The 25,833-nt window shown below is 40.7% G+C and overlaps 1 protein-coding gene across 2 annotated transcripts in view; it reads right to left on the reverse strand.

Moving 5' to 3' along the window:
- The window catches only part of SCUBE1 (signal peptide, CUB domain and EGF like domain containing 1), a 453,110-nt gene that overhangs the window by 288,521 nt on the left and 138,756 nt on the right, over positions 1–25,833 (reverse strand). For both annotated transcript variants that reach the window (XM_077469395.1, XM_077469394.1), the window contains exon 4: positions 21,884–22,018. In XM_077469395.1, the coding sequence (XP_077325521.1) occupies positions 21,884–22,018 (135 nt within the window). The remainder of the gene's footprint in view (positions 1–21,883; positions 22,019–25,833) is intronic.

A 25,833-nucleotide genomic window follows, 5' to 3' on the forward strand; every position in this document is an offset into this window, starting at 1 on the left:
GTGCATGAGCATCATGGAAATGTAGTTCCAAAACATCTGGGGTGCCAAGGTAGGCCATCACTGTCCTAGAGTGTTATCCACTCAGCCCAAGACTAAAAAAAAAAATGTCAAAATCTGCTCCGTTTCTGTAACCAACACCATCACATCATCACCACCCACATTGCCTCCCCCCCACTGACCTAGTTGATCCCAGAAACCAGCATAATACATCCTCATCAGGTACCCAGGACCATGTGCGGCCTGGATCAATTTCTCCAGATGCTTCTATAATAACTTTTGGAGGTTCCTCATTATCCATTCCCATATCTTTTTTAGTTCAGACCCCACTACTCAGCCCATCACTAGCGAAAACTTAAATAAAACACATAGAAGAGGCAGGAGAGGGGGGGAAACATAAAACCAAACCCTTCCCGCCTGGCAAGCTACGGAAAATATAAAAATCTATAACCTGCCCTCCAGAACATTAAATATGCAAGAAACTTCACTATATTACCCATAGCATTCTCTATGATGAATTTTAGGTTTATCCATGTTTTTTTCATATTATATTAAACCAACTACATCAATTGTCACTTTCCTTGGTATATTAACAGAAATGCCTTTTTTCTGTTTATATTCACAATTATTATTATTTATTTAAAAAAAATAGATGCTAGTTTCTAAGAAAACCTTTAAATCTTTATAGTTTTTTGTATCACGCTTTTCTGTTCTGTTTATATGTATGGTGATTCCTGGTCTATGTTAATCACTATAGTCCTATGCCTATGTCTGTATACAGCTTTACGTTATGGACGCCCCCCCCTTTTCCCTTCCCTTTACTATATATATATATATATATATATATATATATATATATATATATATATATATATATATATATATATATATATACCTGACTTCCTGATTAGTCAGTTAGATCTGAAGAAACAGCGGAGGCTGTGAAACGTGGCATCTGATTGGTTGCCCAAATACTTAACTTCTGGTCCTAGTTGTTTGCGTTCCACGCTGGCACACACTTTCGGCTTTTAGTTTCTGTTCACTGCAGAGAACACTAGTGTGCTGACCTCTCAGGCTTCATAAGAAGACACCTTCAGCGGTTCACCATCTACAGTGACCCAGCCAGCTCTCGATCATACAGACAGCATCCCGGACTGCTGAGTGGCTCTGCCCCCGGACCCTTTTATGTGCCTAATATTACTTCCCTGTTGTGAGTAGCCATTTGGCTACCCCCAAAGCACCCTCCCCACGTTGAGGGCATGTGGCCTGGTTCGTGGTACAGTTCAGGACGGGGGCGCTTTCTCATCCTCTCCTCTTTCCCTGTGGCCTGCCACCAGGTTGCGTGCCCGGATAAGGGTCTGGTATGGATTTTGAGGGAGGCCCCCATGCCATTTTTTGTTTTTTTAATTTTGGTGCGGGGTTCCCTTTAATATCCATACCAGACCTTGTAAGGACTTTGGGGGACCCACACGCATTTTTTTTTGGTTCAGGGTTCCCCTTAATATTCATACCAGACCCAAAGGGCCTGGTAATGGACTGAGGGGATCCCATGCCGTTTTTTTCAATTACTTATTTTATCTGTATTGCCGGGACCGTCAATTCATTATAGCCGTGAGTACTTTTAAATTACCCTTTTTCCTTTAGAAATGTAATTTTCTGCAGGGACTATTCTAAAAATTTTGAAATGTGCCACTTTACAGGCATACTATAGACACCCCCCAGGTACGATATTTAAAGTAATATTTCACTTAAATTGTTTGACTTTAAGCATTATTAAAATCAGTGCTCCTGAAAAAAATGCAGTTTTTAAAACTTTTTTTGCATTTATACATATCCCCTGGGGCAGGACACGGCTCCCCAAACACTTTTTATGATAATAATAATAACTTGTATATAAGCCTTTAAAATTAGCACTTTTGATTATTCATGTTTGTGTCCCATAGACTTTAACGGGGTGTTCGGCTCATCCCTAGTGATCAGCATAGGGCCAATCAGCACTGTCCAAACAGGATAAGGGATCCTGGACTTTGATGGGACAGCTCAGTGCAGTATGAAAACTCCTTCTACAAGCTTTAAAGGGTAACTCCACTTTCATGGGGAAAAAAATAGCATATAAAAAAAATAATATAGCATATACAATTGCAACACAAATCATATTGTAATTGAATGTTGTTAAAAAATTACCTTACCTTTTTAATCTGCAGCTCTGCAATTTTCTGTAAATGCAATATGGCTACCTGGAGGTGTTCTATACACAGAATGTGTACAAAACACCCCCCAGAAACACCATTTCCTGCTTGTGTGATTGGCTCACAAATTTTCCCAGAAGTCTACACTAAGATACAAGTCAGATTTTTTGGCATCCTGCAAAAAAATGTAATTTTTGGTAAGATACTTCCAATAGGAAATTGCGTGTAAAGGGATCCAGATTAGAGCTGAAACAACTAATAGATTAAATCGACAATTTATTGATTATAAAATTAATCAATTACTATCTTCATAATCCATTAATCGGCCAGTAACATAATGGGGTTAAAAAAAAACTAAAACAAGCCCTTTATAGTACAAAAAGAGCAAATAATCACTACTGTAAATATTACTTTCACAGCTCTACAGTAAAAAAATGAACCCCTTACAGTAGTGATTATCTGATCTTTTTGTACTATAAAGGGCTAATTTTCGTTTTCTTAAACCCATTATCTTACTAAACGTCTTAAGCCTCATACACACGATAGGACTTTGTACAAACTTTCTCTTGGATTTTTGTACAAAGGGCGTCGGCCCTGAACTTGTATTGCATACACACAGCAGGACTTTTTCAGCCAACTTTCACCAAATCATGTGGTTTTTCTGCTCTTTACCGCCACCTTTGGTTAACTTCTGTATTGTTGTCTGATATTTTGCATTGGTTCTGAGCATGCCTGTTTGTACTTTGGTTTTCTGTACACACGATCAGACTTTGCTTCATCGGACTTTTGTTGCCAGAAAGTTTGTCCGTTCGCACAGCCAACAAAAGTCAGATGAAAACCAAAAAAGTTTGTCCGATGGAGCGTACACACGGTCGGATGTTGCTCCAAAACAGCTCATTTGCATGTTTGTTGTCAAAAAGTCTGATTGTGTGTATGGGCCTTAAGACCTGGTTCACACCTATGTGTTTTTTGGTACTTTTTGCAGAAACGTATTACATGTTTTCCTATGGGACACGTTCACATCTATGCTTTTTTTAGCCACTGCATATTTGGAAAGGGTCATGGACTTTTTTTAATGCGAAACTGTGCTTTTTTGGTTCAATATAATTCAATGTAGAAGCTGCAGAAACGCATGTAATGAGTTTTTGCAGCAATTTGTGTTTTTTTAATCTGTCCAACAAATTGGCCATAAAAAATGCAAAAACACAAATCGCAAAAAAAATCACATGTGCAAAAATTAGCACTGCAGAAACACATCAAAAACAAACTCCATAGGTGTGTACCGAGTCTTATGCTGGCCACAGGGATCAATCTTCAGATGTGAATATTCAGATGAAAAATCTTTTTAACATTCTGTTTTTAAAATTATTGTAATTTCTGAACAAAAATCACATACACTGTCTGAAATTCCTTTGACCAAGAAGTTTTCTATTATTTCCAAATTTTCACATCACTGTGGTTTAAAATTAACATTGATTTGACCCCACTAACGATGAGAAAATCGAATGAACGTTCTTAAAATTACATTTTACTTTTTGAAGGAAGAAATTTTATTTGTCTTTTAAATAAAAAAAATTTGATCTCTGAGTCTGATGATATTTACCAGGTTCACCCTTTAATAGTATATATCCTCTAATAGTATATACAGTATATCTCTCCTATAATAGTTTATACAGTATATCTCCTCTAATAGTATATACAGTACATCTCTTCTGTCTGTTATTCTCAGAGTGGATTCGATATTTTGCTCCCTAACCATACAGTTGGTTATTTATATTTACCACTACATATAGATATTTAAAAATAAATTGCTTTTTTTCTAAACTTTACATATTAACTAAATTATGCACCACATTTTTTTTTTTAAGGTTATTAACTGATTAATCAAAACAATAAATCGGCCAACTAATCGATTATGAAAATAACCATTCGTTGCAGCCCTAATGGAGACCCTGCAACTTTCCTAAGAAACCTCATCTGCAATCCCAATGTTAGCGTCCGAGTGCTTCCACACTGAGGCGCTGTGCTGGCAGGGTGTAAAAAAAAAGTCCTGCAAGCAGGACTTTACATCGTTTTTGGAGCGGTGAATACACCGCTCCTAAAGGGCCCCTTCCCATTGAAATCAACGGGAAGTGATTGCAAAACGCCCGCAAAGCGCTTTTGGCAGCGGTGCTTTGTGGCCGCTTTTAACCCTTTATTTGGCCATAAGAGCTCTACAGCTGCAGCAGCTGGTTGATAATTATGAAATCACACCCATTAGATGCAGGGGTTCAGAGGAATAAACAGTGATTTCTTCAGAACAAAAGGTAGGAATCTTCAACAAAGTTTGTTAAAATCCTTGCAATGTACATAGATCACACAGGGGGGAATGTTTTTTTTCTCAACAAAAGTGGAGTTAGGCTTTAAAGGGGTTGCAAAGGTAAATGGTTTTTCACCTTAATGCATTCTATGCATTAAGGTGAAAAAACATCTGACACTGCCTGCGCCCCCAGTCCCCCCCGTTTTACTTACCTCACCCCTTGAAAGTCCCGCGCTCGTCCCCCGACGTCCTTTCCACCGTTCAGCCTGGCCGCTAATTGGCTGGAGTGGATGGATGTCAATCACATCCACTGATGCGGAGCGCTGGGGGGCGGGACCGAGTGATACAGTGAGCGGCTATAGCCGCCGGCTGTATCACGGGAACGCGCCGGCAGATGCTTCTCACCATGCGAGGGAGCTCGCATGAACGTGAGAAGCATCTGCAGGAGGAAGCAGAGACAGCCGCCGAGGGACCCCAGAAGAGCAGGTTCGGGGCCACTCTGTGCAAAACGAGCTGCACAGTGGAGGTAAGTATAACATGTTTGTTATTTTAAATAAAAAAAAAATTCACTTTACAATCCCTTTAAGCAGGACCTGATAGAAGTCACAAGACTGCTATACACTGCTGATGAGAAAAGGTATTTAGCAGTTAATATTTACTAAAACGATTGCATTTCCATGTTCTGTGTACTGTGGGAAACCAGATATAGTGAACGCAGGGTCCTGGGTTTACGAACACTTTAACTATGTTCAGTACAGTAAGTACACACGGTCGGATATTCAGACGGAAAATGTCCGATCGGACCGTGTTGGTGGATAATCCGACTGTGTGTGGGCTCCATCGGACTGTTTCCGTCGGAATATCCGACCGACAAAGTTTTAGAGCTGGGCTATAAAACTTTCCGACAACATGATCCGATCGGACTTTGTCCGATTGTGTGTAGAGAATTCCGATCGGACAAAGTGCCACGCATGCTCAGATCAAATTCCTAGACCAAAGCTATTGGCTACTAGCCTGAACGTAGTCCCTTCGTAACAAAATAACGTCATCGCGTTACGTACGATCGGATCTTCCGACAACTTTGTCCGACCGTGTGTATGCAACACAAGTTTCGGACAAAATCCTACGGATTTTGTTGTCGGAATGTCCGACCGTGTGTACAAGGGCTAATAGTTGCATGATCAGATGGTATGGTGGGGAAGGGGGGTTTAAGTGCAATCTTTTTTATTAAAGGGCTCGAGTGTACCTTTAATTCCCTGAAAGGTATCTAGTATTCATACAGCTGCACCTTGGCAGTATAATCTCAGGGCTGGTGAGATTAGTACAGCTTCCTCCCAGGCTGCTCACTGCTATTCCAGGCATGCAGAAGATTCCAATTCTACTAAACCAAATTTCTACTTTTCTTTCTGAACTCAGCTGCAGTATTTTTTTAAGGATGACCCTGAACTCCAACCACAATTTACTCAAATGACCAGGCCTTGGTTTATTGGGAACAAAATATCTTCATATTTCAGAGGTCAACCTTGTTTCTTCTGCATGGATGTTCTTCTAAATTCCTATAATGTAAGTCCACATTTAGGATTAATATGTAAACTTCTACACAAGAAAATACTTTTCTCTGGGCATCCTGAAGCCAACAGAAAACCACAAGTAGGAAAAAATATAAACAAGCGGTTTACTATGAAAAGTAATTCATGCTATACAACATTTCACGTAGTGGAAGGCAGGAAAAAAAATCATGGAGCAAAGCTTTAAAAAATGCTGTATATTTATATTAATGCCGTTTGATAGTAACCACTTCAGTACCAGCCTGCTGATCCTCTCTACCAGACCAGTTTACAGTACAGTATTCTGTAACTAGAAATTTGATAGCCCGTTCAGTTTTTCAGTTCAAATTGATAAAATTGATGTGGTTTGCAGACAGACAGGGCATTTTTTGGAAGGATATGAAATACAAAGATGTTAGTTTTTAAGCAAAATGTGAAAATCAAATCATAGTGATTTCCAGCATTAAAAATCTTGTTGAGTAGATTAAAAAACTGAAATTATTGCAGCTCTGTATTCATTAATACATCGAAAAATGTAATTTATAAATGAAAGCAGTGTAGGCCCCTGATTTCAAAGCTGAACTCCTAGCACAAAAACCTTCAAAAATACATGTATTTTAACGTTTTTTGCAATAGCGTTTATTAGCATTTTTCCGCTTTTTTTGGGGGGGTGAACCCCATGCCCAAGAGGGTTAAGGCAGCGCTGGAAAATAATGGTAACCACACAAACTATTTACAGTTTGGGTCCAATTGAACATTTTCACTAATGCCGTGTACACACGGTTGGACTTTCCGGCAGAAAAGGTCAGAATAATTCCATCGGATATTCCGATCGTGTGTGGGCTTCATCTGACTTTCTTTTTGAAAATTCTGACGGACCTAGAAATAGAACATGTTTTAAATCTTTCCGATGGAATCAATTCCTATTGAGAAAACCGTTCATCTGTATGCTATTCCGATGGACCAAAAACGACGCAAGGGCAGCTATTGGCTATTGAACTTCCTTTTTCTAGTCCCGTCGTACGTCATTGCGTTCTAAACAATCGGACTTTGGTGTGATCATGTGTAGGCAAGTCCGTTTTAGCGGAACTCCATTAGAAAGACGGTCAGAATTTATTCTGATGGAAAAACCGGTCGTGTGTACGCGACATTAGGGGTGTACTCACTTTTTTTTGCCATCGGTTTAGACATTAATGGCTGTGTGTTGAGTTATTTTGAGGGGACAGAAAATTTACACTGTTATACAAGCTGTACACTCACTACTTTACATTGCAGCAAAGTGTAATTTTTTCAGTGTTGTCGCATGAAAAGATATAATAAAATATTTACAAAAACTTGAGGGGTGTACGTACTCGCTTTTGTGTCAATTTTCCTTCCTTGGACCACTTTTGGTTGGTCCTGACCACTGCAGACCGGGAACATCCCACAAGAGCGGCAGTTTTGGAGTTGCTCTGACCCAGTCATCTAGCCTTTAGCATTTGGCCCTTGTTAAAGTCGCTCAAATCCTTACACTTGCCCATTTTTTCTGCTTTCAATACATCCAATTAAGAGCAACATATTTACTTGCTGCATAATATACCCCACCCACTTTCAGGTGCCATTGTAATGACATAATAAATGTTATTCACTTTACCTGTCAGTTGTCATAAAGTTACGGCTGATTGGTGTATTTCTCAACAGCCCAAAAAAATATATAATGTAGATACTTTGTGTATAACACATGCCTTTGCAAACCCAGTCATTACTTTATTTATGCAGTGATGTCATCATTGTGCTGTACGTGGCCTGTGCAGAGAGCAGAGCTGTGGGAGGGACCAGCAGGCCCCATTCACTACAGGCTGCCTGCTAACTACTACAGGAGGGGGTGGAGACCAGACCAGTCACCCTGCACAAGGAGAAAGAACAGCAATGACCATTCTTTATTAAAGGAAGTTCCTGTACAGAGAAGTTTCACACTGGATTACTGCACAGGTCTGGAAGAAATATACAAAGCACACCGAGATTGAAGAAAGTACAGAGGTTTCTTGTATATAGACTACTCGACTACTGCAACTCCCTCCTCACTGGAGAAGATGTCCAATTAGGACGAAACACGTCGGGCAAGGCATATCACTTCCCACATTGCTTTTTTTCTCTATGTGATCACTATTTTATTATGTTATATTTGTTGGTTTTAATAAACCTACCTCTTTTGACCTGCACTATTGGAGCATTCCCTCTCTTTTCTCACACTTTATGGTTGGATGAGAACTGCTGGGGTGTTCCTTTTGGAATTAGTAACCTTTCCAGTTTGGTCGGTACTGCTGAGGTGATTACAGCCAAGAGCAGACGACATCTGAGATCCGGAGTCTCCAGCTCGATCCGGGAAAGCCACCTCTCTGGATATCCATGCGTGTCTGATTCGGTGTCGCTGACATCACCTGCTCTGGTAAGAGTATTCAATCTCTTTCACTTTGATTTCACCCTCAACACTCAACAGAAACTGCTCTTTTAAAACTCACAAATGACCTACTAACTGCAAAAACCAACGGACACTATTCTGTACTCCTACTTCTCCGTGACTGTGCTCTTCAGTGGCTCTCATCCTATCTATCCCAACGCACCTTCAGTGTCACTTACAATTCTACTTCCTCCACTCCTCTTCCCTTCTCTGTCGGAGTCCCCCAAGGTTCTGTTCTTGGACCTCTTTTATTTTCAATCTACACCTCTGCCCTGGGTCAGCTGATAGCCTCTCATGGCTTTCAATATCATTTCTACGCTGACGACACTCAAATCTATCTCTCCACCCCTCAACTCACTCCATCAGTCTCCACACGCATCACCAACTTACTAACAGACATATCTGTATGGATGTCACAACACTTCCTTAAACTCAACTTGTCCAAAACCGAACTTATAATATTTCCTCCCCAACGCGCCTCTTCCCCTGACTTCTCTGTCAAGAGTAATGGCACAACCATCCACCCATCCCCACATGTCAGGGTGCTAGGTGTTATCCTGGACTCTGAACTCTCCTTTCAGCCCCACATCCAATCACTTTCCAAAGCTTGCCGCCTCAACTTCCGAAACATCTCTAAACTACGCCCCTTTCTAATCAATGAAACCACAAAGCTCCTGATTCACTCCCTGGTTATCTCTCGCCTTGACTACTGCAACTCCCTCCTCATTGGTTCACCTTTAAATAGATTATCCCCCCTTCAGTCCATCATGAATGCTGCTGCCAGACTCATCCACCTTACAAACCGCACAGTGTTTGCTACCCCTCTCTGCCAATCCCTCCATTGGCTGCCACTTGCCCAACAAATTAAATTCAAAATACTAACACTTACTTACAAAGCCATCCACAACTCTGCCCCCAGCTACATCTCTAGCCTAGTCTCAAAATACCAACCTAATCGCCCACTTCGTTCCTCCCAGGACCTCCTGCTCTCTAGCTCCCTCATCACCTCCTCCCATATCCGCCTACAGGACTTCTCCCGAGCCTCGACCATCCTCTGGAACTCACTACCCCAATCTGTCAGAATGTCTCCAAATGTATCCACTTTTAGGCGATCCCTGAAAACTTTCCTCTTCAGAGAAGCCTATCCTGCCTCCATCTGACAACCTCACTATTCTCTCCATTAGCTCATCCCCCCACAGCTATTACACTTTTGTATAGCTTGACCCTCCCTCCTAGATTGTAAGCTCTAACGAGCAGGGCCCTCTGATTCCCCTTGTCTTGAATTGTATTGCATTGTACTGTCTACCCCAATGTTGTAAAGCTCTGCGTAAACTGTCGGCGCTATATAAATCCTGTATAATAATAATAATAACAACTTTGAGGATTCACCAGTTTTGAAATGCATCTCACATTTGAAGATTGGCATTCCACTGTCGGACTTCTATACATATACACCCTTTTTTCCTTACAAGATCGGATTTATGTCATGGGACTTTCACTTTAATTGGTTCCTGGTATTTATTTTTCACACTAAGTTGGACTCTAATATTTCCTTTTGTGTATGGGGATGTTTTAGCAGTTCACATGTATTATTATTGCACCATTTTGCTTTAGCGCTAAATTTTTTACACTATCTTATTTGAATATTTGTCACATTCTTGTGTAGCTGCTGTATATTTTCCTTAGTTTAGGTTTGCGCACTTACACCATATTTTCCCTCCTCACTGGCCTGCCTTTACGCGGGCTATTATAAATGCTGCTGCTGAACCAATACTCCTTACTAACCGATCCGTGACTGCTGCTCCTTTCTGCCAATCCCTTCACTGGCTTCCACTACCCCACTGTATAAAATTCAAAATACTGACCACAAACTACAAGGCCATCCACAACATCGCCCCCACCTATATCACCAACTTTATCAGCAGATATCACCCAAATCATCCTCTCTGCTTCTCCCAAGACCTCCTCTCTCTTGTTCCCTTGTTACCTCCTCACTGGCCTGCCTTTACGCGGGCTATTATAAATGCTGCTGCTGAACCAATACTCCTTACTAACCGATCCGTGACTGCTGCTCCTTTCTGCCAATCCCTTCACTGGCTTCCACTACCCCACTGTATAAAATTCAAAATACTGACCACAAACTACAAGGCCATCCACAACATCGCCCCCACCTATATCACCAACTTTATCAGCAGATATCACCCAAATCATCCTCTCTGCTTCTCCCAAGACCTCCTCTCTCTCGTTCCCTTGTTACCTCCTTCCAAGCTCACCTGCAGGGCTTCTCCAGAGCCTCTCTCATACTCTGAAACTACCTGCCCCAGTATGTCCGATCAGCCCCTACCCTGTCTGCATTTAAGTAATCCCTGAACACTCACTTATTCAGGGAAGCCTATCCCACTTCTGAACTGTACCCGAGATACCTCCATCAGATCATCCCCCGCAGCCATTACCTTTTGTACCACCTCCCTTCTGTATTGAACCGTATTGTAATTGTACTGTCACCCCCCTCTACATTCCAAAGCACTGCTGGTGCTATAAAAATCCTGAATAATAATAATAATATTATCTGCTTTTCTCTCCAGAAGGACAAAGCCATTTTTTTACAAGCTTCATCAAGGGCCAGCTAAGATGACCAAACAATGTAAATCCTGGTGCACGTGCTGTTCTTGGCTGTGTTCTCAAATATTTTTTAACCTGCTGTTGTATATTGTGACATGTGACACTACAGGCAAGCCTATATTTAGGCTTACCTATAGCTGCCCTGGATATCTCCTAAACCTTCACGGTTTAGGAGATATCCCTGTATTTGCTTGTGCCTTTGCTTCAGTTAGCCTGTGCCATTCTCGGCGGCTCCCGTGCACATGCGCGGGAGTAACGTCATGGTGGCTCCGTCCAATAACAGTGTCGGAGCCGCGATACCTGGAAGTAAGTCCCCGGGGAGATGTCAGCCGCCGGAGTGGTGAAGAAGGACCGCTGCGGGGGCTTTGATCTCAGGTAAGTCATTCATAATGAGCTAGTATGCTATGAATACTAGCTGATTATGCCTTTATCTTGCAGGGTTTTTTTTTTTTTTGGAAAGCCTAAAAACCACTTTAAAGGCTGTCCTTACAGGTGCCTGTATGACTGTTGGCTGGATATTATATTGCCGCTCTGGAGCCATGGCTGGAATGGTGCACATGTAAAACATAAATATATTGTTAATAATACATGAAAACTTCCAGAAGAAAAAAACGGGACAATTGATTCCTTCTCATGTTTTCTCTGCTACAGAGTACCTCTTCCAGGAACCCCAGACTTGGAGGACTCATGGATGCTGTACTGAGAATTTGGCAGTTGGTCCCTCTTGGATTACAGTGACATATTGTTACGATCTAAAGACCCATGAGAGCTGATTATTATTACCCGTGAAGCCCTCATTTCATCAGCAATTACTGGGGGAAAAAAGAGAAGCAATTTGGCTGCAGTCAGAACAAGGCTTGATGAGGCTCTGCACAGCTACTGGAATATGATCGCACAACTGATGACCCAATTAAACCATTAAAATAGTCTCCAGAAATTGTGTTTGAGAAATCAAGCCACTAAACATAGGGGGAGACAACATGGTGAATTAGCTATTTTTTTTCTAAAGACCGGTCATGCTTGCAACATTCAGAAACAATATTACTGAGGCACAAGTAAAAGCACTGTTCATTTCGCTAATGTACAGTGCTTTGAAAAAGTATTCTTACCCCTTGAAATTTTCCAAATTTTGTCATGTTACAACCAAAAACGTAAATGTATTTTTCTGGGATTTTGTGTGATAATCCAACACAAATTGGCACATATTTGATCAGTGGAAAGAAAAAAATAAATGTTTTTCAAAATGTTTTATGTATAAATATATGAAAAGTGTGGCGTGCATTTGTATTTGGCCTCCCCAATTTAATACTTTGTAGAACCACCTTTTGTTGCAAAACAGCTGCACATCTTTTTGGGTATGTCGCTACCAGCTTTACACATCTGGAGTGAAATTTGTGCCCATTTTTCTTTGTAAAAAAGCTCAATCTGTCAGATTGGATGGAGAGTCTGAACAGCCATTTTCAAGTCTTGCCACAGATTATCAATTGGATTTAGGTCTGGACTTTGAATGGGCCATTCTAACACGTGAATATGCTTTGATCTAAACCATTCCATTGTAGCTCTGGCTGTATGCTGGAAGGTGAACCTCCTCCCCAGTCTCAAGTCTTTTGCAGACTAACAGGCTTCCTTCTAAGATGACCCTGTATTTGGGTTCATCCATCTTCCCATCAACTCAGACCAGCTTCCCTGTCACTGCTAAAGAAAAGCATCCCCACATGGTGTGTTCATGGTGCTGTGCAGTGTTAGTTTTCCACCACACATAGCGTTTTGCTTTTAGACCAAAAAGTTAAATTTTGATCTCATCTGACTAGACCACCTTCTTCCACATGTTTGATGTGTCCCCACATGGCTTCTCACAAACAACAAATGGGACTTCTTATGGCTTTCTTTCAACAATGGCTTGCTTCTTGCGATTCCTCCGTAAAGGCCAGATTTGTGGAATGCACGACTAATAGTTGTCCTGTGGACAGATTCTCCCACCTGAGCTGTGGTTCTCTACAGCTCCTCCCGACTTACCATGGACCTATTGGCTGCTTCTCTGATTAATGCTCTCCTTGCCCAGCCTGTCAGTTTAGCTGTACAGACATGTCTTGGTAGGTTTGCAGTTTAGCCATACTCATTCCATTTTCGGATGATGGATTGAAATGTTCCATGAGATGTTCAAAGCTTGGGATATTTTTTTTATAACCTAACCCTGCTCTAAACTTCCACACAACTTTATCCCTGACCTGTCTGGTGTGTTTCTTGGCCTTCATGATGCGGTTTGTTCGCTAAGGTTCTCTAACAAACCTCTCAGGGCTTCACAGAACAGCTGAATTTACACTGAGATTAAATTACAGACAGGTGGACTCTATTTACTAATTAGGTGACTTCTGAAGGCAATTAGTTCCACTGGATTTTAATTAGGGGTATCAGAGTAAAGGTGGCTGAATACAAATGCACGCCACACTTTTCAGATATTTGTTTAAAAAAAAATGGAAAACCAGTTATTATTTTCCTTCCACTTCACAATTATGAGCCACTTTGTGTTGGTCTTTCACATAAAATCCCAATAAAATATATTTACGTTTTTTTTTTGGTAGCAACATGACAGAATGTGGAAAATTGCAAGGCGTATAAATAATTTTTCAAGGCACTGTATATAAATAATTTACACTTATTTTTCTATTTTCATGATGATGTGGAAAATAAATAAATACAAATAAGGGCCTTGTTAGAATACTGGATTAGAAAATTGATAAAAATGTACCATCATCCAAAATTGAACAGAGAAAGGAAATAGGGAGCCTGGTTCCCATATCAGACTACCTAGGGAGGGGATTGAGCTAGCGGACTATTACGGTACATATAAGGAATAATATAGCACATAAAAAATACAAAGTTTATTTAGACAATAAAATCAATTTACAGCAATTAAGTTGATACATATGGTGACGTAATTCAACTAGTTTCGCTCCATAATGAGCTTCTTCAAGAAATACATACGTCCCCAGCAGTGCACCGACGCAATGCTTAAAGGACCCCGAAAAGGTCTCCCCTGGCGACTGGGGGAGGCATTGAAGTCAGACAGAGTGGCATCAAATGAATGTAGAAACAGTGTAGGACACCGTGGGGAGGCCACTGACCAGTGTGTTAGGGCCAGTAAAATAGCCCGTGTTGCTGGCGACTATGGGGTGTGGGAGTGGTACTCCAATGAGCATTTCCAAATGTAGAACGGGTAATACTCATATAGCAGTGGTATAACCTGTTAATAGTAATCCCAGCGTCATGTCTGCCACGGATCCCCAGGGGTCATAGGCCTGCATGTTTTGCAGTCTTTTTTTATAATGGAGCAAAACTCTTTTTAAAGCTGTGATTAAGTTGCAATTATTTGGGATCTTTATAGTTGGCAAAGTCTGTTTGTTATACCGGAACACAGAAAAAAACATCTGCTTTTTTTTGCTGAGCAGGCAGATCTGCTGGCGGAGTGCGCCTGTGTGAAAGTATTCAGTTTGCACTTGAGTCCTTAACCACTTGCCCCCTGCGCTATAGCCCGCTGCGTTGGACATTACTGATCATAGATTAAGGTAAAGAGCCAATCAACAGCTCTTTACCACGTGAACAGCTGTGTCCAATCACAGCTGATCATGGATGTAAATAAAAGCCGGTTATTGGCACTCCTTTCCTCATGCTGACAGCATGAGGAGAGGAGAAGAGAGCCGATAATGGCTTCTCTAAAAAGGGGCATGTACACTGATAAACAGGGCACCACCAAAAGAAAGCTCTATTTGTATAAAAAAAAATGATTAAAAATTTGTTTAGTTACAGTGTTGCATGACCGCGCAATTGTTACTCAAAGTGCGACAGCCCTGAAAGCTGAAAATTGGCCTGGTCAGTAAGGGGGTAAAAATGCCCAGTAGGCAAATGATTAATGACTGAGCAATTCATTTATGGTGTTAGGTTGTGTTTATTAAATTCAATAAATATTTACATATACTATATAATTTTTTATACCAATAAAAGTGTGGCGGACAATTTTCTTAAAGTGTGTGTTTTTATTTTATATATTATTTAGTTTTATTTGGGGCGAGGATGTATGTGCGGACTGCGTCTCCTGCATTTCCATGTCATTTAAAATATAAAAGTACTCTATCAATGCAGAAGACCATAATCATAACCCAAGATTGTAAAAATATCTGGGTCCATAATCCTTGTCTAACATCCTGTTGATTTCCAGGTCATTGGAGGAGAGTGACTGGCTCTGCCGACCTATTTTGAATTATTGCACTAAAGTAGACATCCTACTTATCTCTCTCCCATTGGCGATGAGGCCAAACGCTCTTCTGATGAAGGAAATTTGTTGAGTGAAGTCCTGTCAGAAACTAAGGCCACGAACACACGGGCGGACTGTATGGCCAACTTAGTCCATCGAAACACATTTCAGCGGACAGTCCGCTCGTGTGTGGGCTTCAGCTGACTTTTTCAGCGTGCAGTCTGGCGTACTAAGTATTTCGGAATTTCCGTAATACTGTCCGTCATACTTTGGTTTCAGCGGACAATCCGCTCGTCAGTAGGCTAGTTCGACGGACTAAGAATGGCGCATGCTCAGAAAGGATTTACACGGCGGAAGGTTGCATTGCTGTGTATTTGACGTCCTATTTCTAGTCCCGTCGTACGTGCTGTACACGTAATCGCGCAAGCTTTCGACGGACTGTTTGTGCATCCGTGTGTGGTCAAGTCCGTTCATTCGAAAGTATGACGGACTGTCCATCGGATTGTATGACGGACTAAGTAGGCCATACAATCCGCCCGTGTGTACGCGGCTTAATACTTCCTGAAGTGTCCATCTCTTGGTGCCATGCTTCACTAAGTGGTTCCTCCCACCAATCTCCACCGAGCAAAGCAGTGACACACAGAGGACCCACAAACCAAATATCTAACATCCCTAAAAGCAAAGATACTTTGGATGCCAATTTCTCTGAATTAGAGCAGCATAGGCAGTGGGTGAGGTATTTAATATTTTCTTTCCAGGTAAATGTTTTAATAGCAGTTGAAGTGACAGAGTTGCTTTTAAACCATAAACCATTAAATTCTTTACATTTATATGTTATAAATATTTTAGTTTGATGTTTTTATTTTTAAATGTGCAAACTTTAATTCTAAATGTCTCTCATATGATAATTTCATTCACTAGAGTTAAGAATGGAAATACCTCTGAGTAAACCTTAATGCTACTTTTTACTGCTACTATGAATGGCAGATGGTGCTCGAACCTTCAGGAGCCACAGAAACTCTTACGCCCATTAATATGCCACTTATCAGGGTGTTTCCGTCTTTGTGTGTATTCAGGAATCGTGCTCCGCCCACATGGCTAGTTTAGAACGTGTTCCACCCCAGAATAAACCTTTTTCTTGCAGGTTATCTGGCTTATTGTATGTAATTAGAGAAAATAACAGCGTGGACCTACCCATGGGAACAAATTAGAATTTAGTCTTCACTGATGTGTTTAGTTAAAAAGTATCCATTAAGTGGTTGGCAGGCAAAAGAAGGGAAATGATTTGTTGTTTTTTTTTGTTTTATATGGAAATCCCCTACCATAGGTCCATATTGGTGAAGTATTCATAAAAGCCCTCATCTGGGGATGCAAAATGTGAAGAGGCAGCAAGCTTTTCTTTTGTTTTATTTATTTTTTCTTCATTTAAAAACACCATTCTGGGCTAAGTGAAAGTGCCATTGCCAAGGGGCCTCTCGTCCCACTAAAGCTGGGTTCACAAGTGTGAATTGGATGCAAGTGTGTGCCCCGCTCTCTATGGAAGAGGTTCACACATCTCCGTGGAGGCCGCGGAGTGGATTGCACAGGGGTCCTGTGCGTTTTTTTCCCATTTTCCCAGAAAGAGAGAACAGAGACACATTAGACCCTTCCTGTGAGCTGCATCCGATCTAAGTGTGAACCCAGCCCAATATTCATCTTGCTAATTCACCCCAGATGCTCCTTCCATTGTAGCCGGCAAAAAAAAATCCATTCAGTCTATAATTTGATAATTCTCTGCAAGTGATTGGCTACTAGCCCCGAACACTGTCATATGTGAGGGGTCACATGCTCCCTGATACCCAGGTTAGAGTATTATTGTCAACTGATGTAGCTGAGCAAGCTTCAGAGGAGCTCTGGCAAGATGAGTGGATCAGTGGCAAAGTAACATTGTCTCCCAGTGTGCAAAAAATGTAAGATATGCCTTATTCATTTTTCATGCACATATAAAGAACATAAACGAACCCCTTCTGACTTGACCACTTCCCCTCTAGAGCATTTTTTTTCCATTTTATACGTCAGAGCCTTTAGCTTTAAATTACTTATAACCCTCAGAACATTCTATATTTGTAGAAATAAAAAGATGGTAGTTGCAATTTTTTTATGTCATGTGATATTTATGCAACTGTTTAAGAAATCTATATTTTCAGAAAAAAATCAAAAAAGCATTTTAGTGCACACAAACCCAATTTAAATCAATTTTTTAACACAAAATAAAAAATTAGGTAGCATCAAGTTAATAGATACCAAATATATCAAGCCTCAAAACTGTGTACGCCCATGAAATTACAGTACCCCAAATTATCAATAGGTGACACATGAAATATCTTTACAGCTCACCAGTTAAGAGGAAACCATAGGTGAGGGTCCTAGAATTATAGCTCAATCATTCAAATACCTGTGTGTGTTCTACGCAAAAGCACAGTAAAAGTGATTGGGTGGCTGTAGGAGTATTCATCAAACTAAAAACTGAAAATTCCTCAAGCATTCCATCTTTCCTAAGCAAAATTTCAACACTAGAAAACCCTACACCTGATCGATCGCACTCTCAGAGAGCTATACCAAACTACAAATATTACTAAACCAACATACTCTGAGCCTAAGGGCCAAAACTTGTGCTCTGTTTTACCAGCAGGCCAACAAACCAGGACACCTGCATGCTACACCAGAGACTTCCCTTATACTCTATACCAACTATTTGAACACCCTCTGGTAAAGCAATACACGACCCCAAGAACATATAAAAAGCTTTCCATACCCTTTATTTGAAACTATACAATACCCCCACTAAATATTCAGGCATGGACCCAATAGATTTTCATCAAAAAGTACATCAAAATGTCCTATATACACCCATACCTATAATAAACCTAAATCTGACAGAAGACCTGGAACAAGATTTCTCAACAGAGGAAATTCAGGGGCTCTCCTCTCCTCTGGTTCCCAGAAAAAGTCTGGGGGTTATTGAATTTACACCACGCTTTTACAAAACTTTTTCAGAAGCCCTCTCCCCCATTCAAACTAAGACCTCTAACTCCATCACAGCCCTTGGAAGAGATGGAAGCACATATTTCCATCATCCCAGAACACAATAAACGTTATTTGTGGCAATTATTGCCAAATCTCTTTTACAAACATACATTTATATCTCGACTCCAAACTCCACACTGGTCCCGGATACCGCAGAACAACCATCTTGCAGCTCCAGACACATCCCACGCTGTAGTACTGCATGGCCACAAGAGCCCCAAATAGCATGACTGCATGTGCAGAAGCACCCGAAACATCCCACATCACTGCATTGGCTGGAGTTACACTTAGAAATGTACTGTTCCAACTTACATACAAATTCGACATAAGAACAAACCTACAGTCCCTATCTTGTTCATAACCCGGGGACCGCCTGTAGTGGACTGGTTCCACAATGCAAGCTCAAAACGGTGGGTGACCCCAGGAGGAGGAATTCATATCATTGAAGTTTAAATCAACTATGAAGGTCTGGGACACTCTCCTTCATAAACAGGTTCTCTCTATTCAGATGGGTCCCATGACCCCTCTGGTTTCTAACCCAGAATTCCAATCAAAATTTAAATCCCAATCATTCCTTTAATGGAACATTGCTGATAACACTAGGCTTGTCCAACCTTTGGTCAAGGGCAAAATCCTACCTCTGAGCCCTTTGACACATATGACGCTTCAGAGAGGCTCTAGTTGGTTGCAGTATCACCCACTCTGGGCATAAATCCTTTTTCTCAACTTGATTTCTTTTATCCACAGGTCTCAGACAGATTTTAAACAATTATTATTTCAGGATCAAAGAACGAATCATGTTATATCTACCATCCCCAAATTATTACTTTTAGCTCACTCCCCACATGATGTGCCATTTTTGAACAGATGGCAACTTGAGTTGGGTACTCCAATCTCTTCCTCTGACTGGAATAAATCTCTCTTATTAACATAAGCTTTCCTCATCAGCTAAACACCAAGAACAGAATTACAAAATCATCTCTCAGTGGTATCAATGCCCTACTGATCTTCACTAAATTGATCTCAACACCTGTTGAAGGTGTTTATCATCTGCACAAGCAATCATGTCCCATGTTTGGGCACGATGCCCCTCTGTCTCCCTCTTCTAGTCAACACTCTTTCAAATCAATAGTAAGATCATGGGCACATCTCTTCAACCACACATACATATTACTCCCTTATCCATCATCCTGGGTTGTTTCAAATTGTTAAGGAAGGATTTACTAAGAGAAACCCTCAGAAAGGTCCCCAGGTGTGTGGCTGCAATGGGAATACGTCTGTACCTCTGCTACATTCCCTCAATTTTTGTGAAGATTGAGTGTTTTATACCCATCTGTCTTTTAACCTTGCCTGCTTCTCCCACTTTTTTTTTATCTTCATTTTTCTCTCTCCTCCTCTTTCCCTTTCCATCTTTCCTTCTCTGATTCGTTAAGTGACCTTAAACTTTTCTCCTCACATACTGTATATTGTACTCAACGATTCCATACTTCATAGGCTTTATATAGTGGTACTTTTGACAGTTATAAATCTTCTTATAGCTTATCGTATACTTGAGTAGTAAATGCAGGCTACCCACACAACAATTGTATGTGAAAAGGACCTCGTAGGATATACACCCTTTTTTTTGGTATTAATATGAAGTGGTACGGCATTAAGGTATGCCGTGTCTCTCTATGGAGTACAAAACACCTCAGTAATGTAACCTACCTGGCCCAAAGCTAGCCTTACACTTCTTGTTGACCTCCTACTCCATACTGTACCATCAAACCTGTTTTATCATAACTGGGTGTCTTTGGATATTGTGCTCTCAGCTCAAATTCTATTTGTATCCTGCTTTTATATGTACAACCTGTACCCAAGCACTCTTTGATTGTAAGCTGTTTATCAATGCTTTCTGATTTTTATCTGTAGTTTGGATTTTTTTTAAAAAGGGGAAAAACAATGAAATAAAGATTAAATAAATAGCTCATAAATTGTGCTATATGCAACTTCCTCAGGCCCTGCGTTCCAAAGCACCTTGCCCACATGTTGGCAAGGGCCTCTTCCCGACAACCCTGGGCGGTGATTGTGGTGGTCTAAGGGCAGGGTTTTATCGTAATCTGGAGTCCCCCTTTAACAAGGGGGCCCCCAGATCCCACCCCCTATGTAAATGAGTATGGGGTACCCATTCACCCCAAAAAAAGATAGTGTAAATAAAAACGAGACAGTTTTGACAATTCCTTTATTAAAAATCTTTCTCCGGTATTCAACTGCAGGTCTTCTCCATCGGCAACCTGGTCCTCCTCCGATACTGTCTTCCATCGAAGATTCCGATAAGCTGCCTGCCTGCAGACCCCCACAACCACCGCCCAAGTTGTCGGGAAGAGGTCTTGTCTGGAGGACATCCAAAATCATCTATCCTTTTCCTCCCCAGTCTGACTGTCCATTTGATAAAGCACAATTCATGTGTGAAACATGTAAGTTGTTCCTCCCTTGCTTGCACATGTAGTCAGTGGTGGCTGGTGGGTGGCAAACAAACCTGCCCCCTCTCCCCCTGTGGGAGACGGATGGCGGTGATCAGAGTCCTACAACTCTTTGGCCAATCAGGTCTCAGGGCTCACTTCCCGATTAGCCGGGAGGAGAAGCAGGCGGACATTAGCAAATATTAAATTTGCTAATGTCACACAAGTGGGTGGGCTCAGGGCACAGTGCTCTGCGCCCCCCCCCCAGCCCACTTTTTTTTTAAGCCAATTAGAGCCTCGGGCTCTAATGGATGGGCCACCACTGCATGTAGTGCTCTTCATGGTTTTCTGCAAATAAAGGCATTTGGATCTCAGTTTTTTTGTGTAGCCATCTGTATTTTCCTTTCACTATTGCTTCAGCTGTGACTGTGCAAGCACCTCGCAGTGAAGAGATCATTCCGTTGGAACCAGCTCACCTGTGAGCAGCATGGATTTATTTTTTTTGGTCTGACTGTCCCTTGTCTGCGCTTTTATTAATTGGATTTCAGTTCTTTCAACCATGGAGGCTCACCATCATATGTGGGGTTACCTAGGTCAGTGTGCATATACATTTATCCTACCTAGGAACGCCCACATCTCCACAATGATACCTCTCCATAAAAAGGTATGTTCATGTCTGCGCGACTCCTCGCAAAGTTTACCTCACTTCCATTAGGGCTGGGAGCTTGAAAGGAGTACTGAGGCAGGGTGCTGTGATGTTTTCAGGAGGCTATGTACAGCACCCTGCCAGTCCCTTCCACCAGCAACAATCTGCTGGCATTGCACAGAGAAGCGTAAAGACCCAGCAATGAAAGCATCTAATGACAACATACATTTTGCATTTAAAAATGTAATTAGCATGTTGGTGATGGAGGAGAGAGGAACCAGGGAATAAACATCAGCTTTAAAAAGAAACCATTTTTTTCCCCAATAAGCAATGCATGTTACAAGTATATGTAACATGTAAATTTAATACATTACAAGTACATACCAGTGGAGCGATGGATACACGTATGTTGGTTGTCACTAAGAAAGAAGCCATCTTTACACTGGCATTCGTAGCTGCCCATCGTATTGACACAAATTTGCTGACATCCACCATTATTATCCAAACATTCATCCACATCTAAGGGGGGGAGAGAGGAAATAAATATAATTTAAAATTCCTTTAAATACGGGATGGTACATGACAGTCATATAAAGTAATAACTGGTGAAACGCACTGTAATATAGAAATAAAAATAATAAAGCAGATAGTATGTTTTGGTTTTAAAAAAAACTGTGGTAATCAATCTAGGTGACCCAATGCTAATAATAGTGCACTTTTTGAACTGCCTTCTGAAATTCTCAGACTGATCTGGTACAGAATCTGGTACAGAATCATGTGACCAGGAGATGCAGTACTGCCAAGAAGCATACAGGAACAGAGACCGCTTTACACCAGAAAGCCTGTGAAGTTCAGTTTACTTTCACACCAAAATCCAGCCCCAAGCTGTTAGCTCCCTTTGACGTATAACACCCCAAAATGGACAATTACAGCGTGGAGATTAAATCCATGGGAGTGAAATGCAAAAGCAGGAGACGACTAGTGATGAGCAGAGCAATTTTGGCAAAACTTCAAAAAAATTTAATTTTCCTTAAAGAGGGGTTCCCACTTAAAAAAAAAAATAAAAGTCAGCAGCTACAAATACTGCAGCTGACGATTTTTAATTATCGGACACTTACCTGTCCTGGAGTCCAGCGACGCAGGGGATTGAAACGCTGCCTGTCCCTCCCTTTGCTTGGCAGCGCCGCCATTTTAACTGTGGGCACCCAGCTGTGGCTTCACAGCCGGGCACTCACTGCGCATGCGCGAGCCGTCACTGGCCGCAAAATCATCTGGGACTGGTCACGTGTCCCAGATGATTGATGAGAGGGAGGGAGGAGAGGAGATCTCCCTTCCTGCGCTGAGGGTAGTGACGTCAGGAGCCCAGGCACCGAAAGAGGCAGACTACAAGGGACCCCATAGCAACAGGCATTTAGAGTTGAATAAAAAAAAAATCTCCATTTTTTTTTTTTTTAAGCACATTAATACATTTTTGTTTTGGTGTGGAACTCCACTTTAAGTGGCAAATTTCAAGTTCTCTCATTGTGTATTTAGGTGAAATTTGCATAAAAATAAAAAATAAAATACACTTTTTAGGTGTTTTTTTTGTTTGGGTCTTTAGGTTAGTTTAGATATTTTATTTATGTTGAATTTATGTTGTTTTTTCTTTTTTCATGCATTTGATAAATTTTTAGTACTGTAACTTTAAGGGTTTTTTATTTTATTTTAATTATTTTAATTGCTTTTGAATTTTTTTCTGTGGAAAATTGTGCAATTATAAGGCTAATACGATACAACCTAATTGGAATTTAATAGATCCAGAATAGCTAGAAGTAGCTTCTGTAGCCCTCTAGGGCGTTTTGAAGCCTTCTGTCCTCCTAAAACCAGCTCAATAAAAATGTTCTCCTTAATGCATATGCATTTATCAAAAACCTCCCAATTTTCACAGAAATTTCTAATTTGACAAACTAGTAGGCAAAAACCTCACAAAAACAGCCAATCTCAGCACTGGCTGCAGAAGAGCAAGGGGCAGTGAGGGAGCTCTGATAAGGTGAGTATATGGGGTTCTGGGGATGCCATATAGAGGGACACTGTCACATAGATATGCATTGTCAAGCTGACAGTGTGTTTTATCCCAGAATGTGCTTAGATAATCCAAGAGAATAAATCTGACCATACATTGTTTTTATTTGAACATTCTTATGAAAAATTCTGAAAAATCATTCATCAGTACATTTTTCTTATACAAAAGATAAATAATATCCACACTATGTAAAATAATTTCTAATAAAGCTGCTTGCACCAGAAAGCAGTATAACGCTGCTTCAGTGAAAAATGGACAAAATAATGGTGAAGCGACTAAACATAAAAAGAGAAACATAAAAAGCAAAAAACATAAAACATAAATATTGCAATAAAGTCCAAATATTAAAATTCAAATGGGATGTCCAGTGTAGTGAAGAAATACAGTCATGCTCAAAAGTTTGCATACCCTGACAGAACTTGAGAAATTTTGGCATTAATATTGAAAAAATTACTGATCATGCCAAAAAACTTTTATTTAAGGATAGCAACGTCATGAAGACATTTATTATCGCATACTTTTTTGGATCCTTTTTAAATCATAAATGATAACAGAAATCACCCAAATGGCCCTTATAAAAAGTTTACATACCCAGGAATGTTTGACCTTGGTACAGACACAGAAGGTGGTACACATAGGTTAAATGGCAATTAAAAGGTTAATTTCCCACAAATTTGTGGCTTTTTAAAGGAGAAATCCAGCCTGAGATTTTTAGGCTGGGCTTCTCCTCTGAGTCACAGAAGTGCAATTTGTTTTCCACTCTTGTGACCTGTTTTCAGTGGAGAGCGGTCTGAAGTCCGCTATCCGCTGATGTCACTGCCATCAGTCGAGGCAGCACATCATCCCGACTTCCCAAGTCTGGATCCGCCAGCTGCCTTGATTGATGGCAGTCTCAGTGGCTCTCTCTGTCCCTTCACAACTCAGCCCTCCAGTGAGCGTGGAGAAGCAGAGAGGAGAATCGCTGACTGAGAGGCAGCATCTCTCTTCTCTTCTGTTCAAGTTTAATCATATTGTGCTCCTTAAAAACAACCACACCATCTTTTTCCAGAGCAGCCTGTATTTCTCCTATGGTTAAATGTGTTTCTTTGTATCCCGAACAGTTCTTGTGACAGTTGTGACTGAAATCTTTCTTGATCTACCTGACCTTGGTTTGGAATCAAGAGATCCCCAAATGTTCCACTTCTTATTAAGTGATTGAACATTACTGACCGGCATATTCAAGGCTTTGGATATCTTTTTTATACCCTTTTCCATCTTTGAAAAGTTTCATTACCTTGTTACACAGGTCTTTTGACTGTTCTTTTCTACCTCCTCATGGCTCAGTGTCTAGCCTGCTTAGTGAATCCACGTGAGAGCTAACAAACTCATTGACTATTCATACACAGACATCAATTGTGATTTAAAAAACCACAATATGTGGGAAATTAACCTTTGATTGCCATTTTAACCTGTGTGTGCCACCTTCAGTGTCTGTACCAAGGCCAAACATGCCAGGGTATGTAAACTTTTTATCAGGGCCATTTGGGTGATTTCTGTTATCATTATGATTTAAAAAGGATCCAAAAAACGATGTAATAATAAATGGCTTCACTTGATTGCTATCCTTAAATAAAAGACAGTTTTTTGGCATGATCAGTCATATTTTCACTATCAATGCCAATATTTCACAATTTCTGCCAGGGTATGCAAACTTTTGAGCACAACTGTATCTATCAGTAACACCAGTGTTGATAATAGTTCTTCATAAATGTGCTTAAGTGATCTCCCACCACCAAGTGAATTTCAAACTCACCAGAACGAGTAGCTGCCATCACAGAAGCAAAAACACCCAAAGCAATATGTTGATCCAGCAAGGAACATAACGGCATAGGGACTCCAAGGACCTCTCTCTTAAAAGCAGAGGTCCTTCGAGCCCCTATGCTATTATTTTATATATAAAAAAAAAAAACACATTTCAATCCCACTCTTTCTAGTTTTCTCTTCTTGAATATCAATTTGAACCCAATGACCATTAGGAAACTGAACAAATGTTCTGAGAATGAAAAATTTCAAACATATTTCAGATTTTTCATAAGCGTCAAAGAAGAAATCAGATTGTCCTTTGTTAATCGTAAGCCTATCCGTCTTCATTATACTTCCGATAAGGGTACGTTAAGTTGTTTCTACACTTTTGCAATAGACTACATGACTGTCAGTAGGCCTATTTTATTCCCTTTATTCTCCTAATCAGAATAGTTCTTCCAGTTTTGTGGCATTTTACATGTAAATCTAG

This window comes from Lithobates pipiens, unplaced genomic scaffold (assembly GCF_037356315.1).
Source record: "Lithobates pipiens isolate NorthernLeopardFrog02 unplaced genomic scaffold, aLitPip1_a1.2 Scaffold_8, whole genome shotgun sequence".
Taxonomy (NCBI): Eukaryota; Metazoa; Chordata; class Amphibia; order Anura; family Ranidae; genus Lithobates; species Lithobates pipiens.